At 54.1% G+C, this 3411-nt stretch overlaps 1 protein-coding gene across 7 annotated transcripts in view; it reads right to left on the bottom strand.

The window, feature by feature from the left end:
* Positions 1-539: 539 nt before the first annotated feature.
* Positions 540-3411, bottom strand: part of CNTFR (ciliary neurotrophic factor receptor) — a 443800-nt gene continuing 440928 nt past the window's right edge. For 5 of the 7 annotated variants that reach the window (XM_054033199.1, XM_054033201.1, XM_054033200.1 and 2 more), the window contains one exon: positions 1621-1787. In XM_054033199.1, coding sequence (XP_053889174.1) covers position 1787 — 1 coding nt within the window. In that variant the 3' untranslated portion in view covers positions 1621-1786. Of the gene's footprint in view, positions 1788-3411 lie in introns of all 7 variants that reach the window. The other 2 variants (XM_054033198.1, XM_054033197.1) reach the window with 2 other exon arrangements.

Here is a 3411-nt window from a genome sequence, read left to right on the forward strand (position 1 = left end):
AGTGCTAGAATGCCAAAAACTCTCCAAAGGGCTCTAGAACTCTTGGTGGTTATTGGATTCCAAAGGGCTCTAGAACACTGGGGATTTTAGGACTCCAAAGGGTTCTAGAACTCATGGGGGTTCTGGGACTACAACAGGCTCTAGAACTCTTGGGGTTCTGGAACACTTGGGGGTTCCAGGATGCCAAACAGATCTAGAACTCTGCAGAGGGATTCCAAAGGTCTCTAGAACTCTGGGGGGGGGGGTTGAAAACTCCAAAGGAATCTAGAACTTTTTTTTTGGGGGGGGGAATCTAAGGACTCCAAAAGTCACTAACACTCTTAGGGATTCTGGAATTCCAAAAGCTCTAGAACTCTGGACCTGGGGCTTTTTCAATAAGTCCAACCTCTTCCCCACCCACCAGCCCTGGACGGTGGGAACGACTGGAAGCATTCTGCCCTCTTTGCCCCCCCCCGTCACTGGGGTCCCCAAGGGTCTAGAACACTTGGGGTTCAGCCCTGACCCTGAGCTTGAGGTGAAATAATTCCAGGGACCGATAGTCATCACGAAATGATCACGTTTAATGAACAACCTCTCTCCTGGGTTGGTTTTTATTTTTGGTGGGTGTTTTTGGGGGTGTGTGTATTTTTTTGTTTGTTTTTTTATATATACATCTATAAAAAATTCAAATACAGTATGTTAACTTTTGGAATACTGGGACGTTGGGTATTAAATACTGCACTCGGAACGGGCAGGGAGCTGTCTTACAAAACAGGACCGGGGTGCGGCGGGCGTGGGGGGAGGAGAGAACGAAGGACGGGGGGTGGGAACGGACGAGCATGGGGAGGAGATATGTTTGTGTCGCTACAGTTCCATTATGAATATTTGTTTTTCAATAATAAGACAAATACAGAAACCGAGGCGCTTCCCTGTAGAAATGGAAGGGAGGTGATAAAAAGAGAGACAACCAGGCGATGGGCCAGGGGAGAGTCGCAGACTTCACCGGAGCTATCGTCTCCTCACTGATTTCGCCCGGGCTGGGGGGCGTGGGTGGGTGTTTGGGAGGTGCCGGGAGTCCAGGGCAGGCGGGCGGTGGAGGGAGGAGGGTCGGTTTGGCTGTTGTTTTCTTAGATTCCTTTTTCCTGTAAAAAAGAAAGCCCCCAATGCACTAGTCTGCGCTCGTGAAAACAGCGCTCATGTCCTGTCACATGGGGGCTGGGGGTGGGGAACCGCATCCGGGGGAGTAACCCCCCCGGCGCCCCTCCAGCCTGGGGCTTCTGGAAGCCAGTTCAGTTCTTCAGAGCCCCCTGGGAGGAGTGAGGAGGGGGGTCGCCCCCTGACAAGGCTCATTGTGGGTTCGAGGCCCCTCCCCCTTCCCGTGTGTGTTTGACACGTTTCGTCACCCGTGTTGTGGCGGCGGCGGCAGCAGAGCGCCGTGGGCGCGAAGCGAAGTCGCGTAGCATCTTTGGCATGGCGGTTTAGCTGTATGATCCGATCTCTCGCCCGGGATGGCTGGCGCTCTCCTCTGGGCGCTGCGCTGCAGCGCGGCCGGGGTTCGCGTCTCGCTGTTTGGGGGGGGGGCATCAGGGGAGGGGGGTAGTCTCTCTCTCTTTTTGTAAAGGCTCCGCGGTCCCCCTGGCAGTTCGGGGAGCGGGCGGGGAAACCCTCGCGGCGCGGCAGGTCTGTCCTTCTACAAAGTGAAGCGATGAAGAGAAATGTGATACGTCCGCCTTAACATGTGCAAAATAGAAGAGAAAATAGATTCAGACGGGGCGGTGGTCTCCTCCGCGGGGCTGCGAGGAGGGGATCTGCAGGCGGGGAGAGGAACAGAGAGAGGGGTCACCACCTGCGCTCAGGGGGGCTCCAAAATCAGCACACTCTGGAGCGTCCCAGGCCAGAAGAGACCCACCAGATCATTCAATGTAACCCGCTGTATATCACAGGCCACTCAACACCCAGCCTCCCCCGCACGCTGCACCCAGAACCTGGATTACAGCAAAGCGTTACAGGCCTCGGGAGCTATTGTGTGTCACAGGCAGAGACCAGGAGTGACCGAGGGGCACCAGAGCCCAACGCCTCGGCAATGGCAGGGAACTGACTAGGTGAGATAGACCCAGCTGATCCCAGCAGGTGATCCACGCCCCACAGAGGAAGACAAAACCCCCCAAGATCACTGCCAATCTGACCCGGGAGAAAATGATCCCAACCCCAAATCTGGTGATCAGTTAGACCCAGAGCAAGACTCACCAGCCAAGCGCCTAAGAACTGGAATTCTCAGTGCCCCGAATAGTGTCCCATCTCCACCCCTGGCCATCTCTGATACTTCGGACCAAAAAAATCCCAAACCCCAGAATACAATGGGGAACAAATGCCCTCCCAGAGCCCTCCAGGCAATGGTTGAAGCCCTGAAGCACACAGGTAGATTTATAGATACACAGATTGGCCCTTGCACCTATCCCTGAGGTGCCCCACTCTGCATCACAGCGGAAGGAATCCACAGGCTGCAGTCAAAGCGCGGGGATCCCAGAAATCCTGCAACTGCTGGAAATTTTGCCATTCACTTCAATGGGGTCAGGAGTTCATCACTCTGGAAAATGGAGATCTCCCCTCGCTGGGAGCAGCAGGGGGTCCCTTATCCTCTGAACTGCCTCCTCCAACAGGAAGTGCATTGTTTCAAGGCTCAGTGGCTCTGAACCCTCTGTGTTCCAGGCTGCTTTGTGTGAGGAAGAGCAGTGTGTCCACACACAGCACTGCTCTCCCCTGAACGCAAAGGGAGTCACTCCCTGGGCTAAGGCGATCCCATCTGGGTGAGCGTAGGCAAGGGGCATTCAGGAGTTTGCCTGTGTGTGTGTCCACATGGGTGTGTGTGAGTGCAGACCTGTGTGAGCGTGTGCATTTGAGTGTGTGTGTGGGCAGGTGTACGATGTGTGGGTGAATATACGTGGTGAATGTGTGTGTGTACATACAAGGGTGTGCACGCAGGCCGGGTAGGGTTGCCAATTTTGGTTGGACATATTCCTGGAGGAATCATTTCATCACATGATATAATTTTAATTAAAGATGAATCTTTAATTCCTGGAGACTCCAGGACAATTCTGGAGCCTTGGCAACCCTAAGTGTGTGTGCGCATCACTCTGTGAGTGGACGCATATGTGAATGTGTGTGTGTGTGCGTATGTGTGCATAAACGTGCATGTCCTTGCACGGGCATGAGTGTGCATGATTGTGTGTATGTACCTATGAGCATTCATGCACGCCTTTGTGTGCGTGCACATTTGTGTCTGTGTCTGTGCGTGCATGGGTCTGTGTGTACATCCGTGTGTACCTCACAGGCTCATCGACTTTAAGGCCAGAAGGGACGATCATGATCCTCTAGTCTGACCTCCTGCACGTTGCCTCACCCACTCACTCCTGTAACAGACTCCTGACCTCT

Source organism: Malaclemys terrapin, chromosome 6 (assembly GCF_027887155.1).
Source record: "Malaclemys terrapin pileata isolate rMalTer1 chromosome 6, rMalTer1.hap1, whole genome shotgun sequence".
Lineage (NCBI taxonomy): Eukaryota > Metazoa > Chordata > Testudines > Emydidae > Malaclemys > Malaclemys terrapin.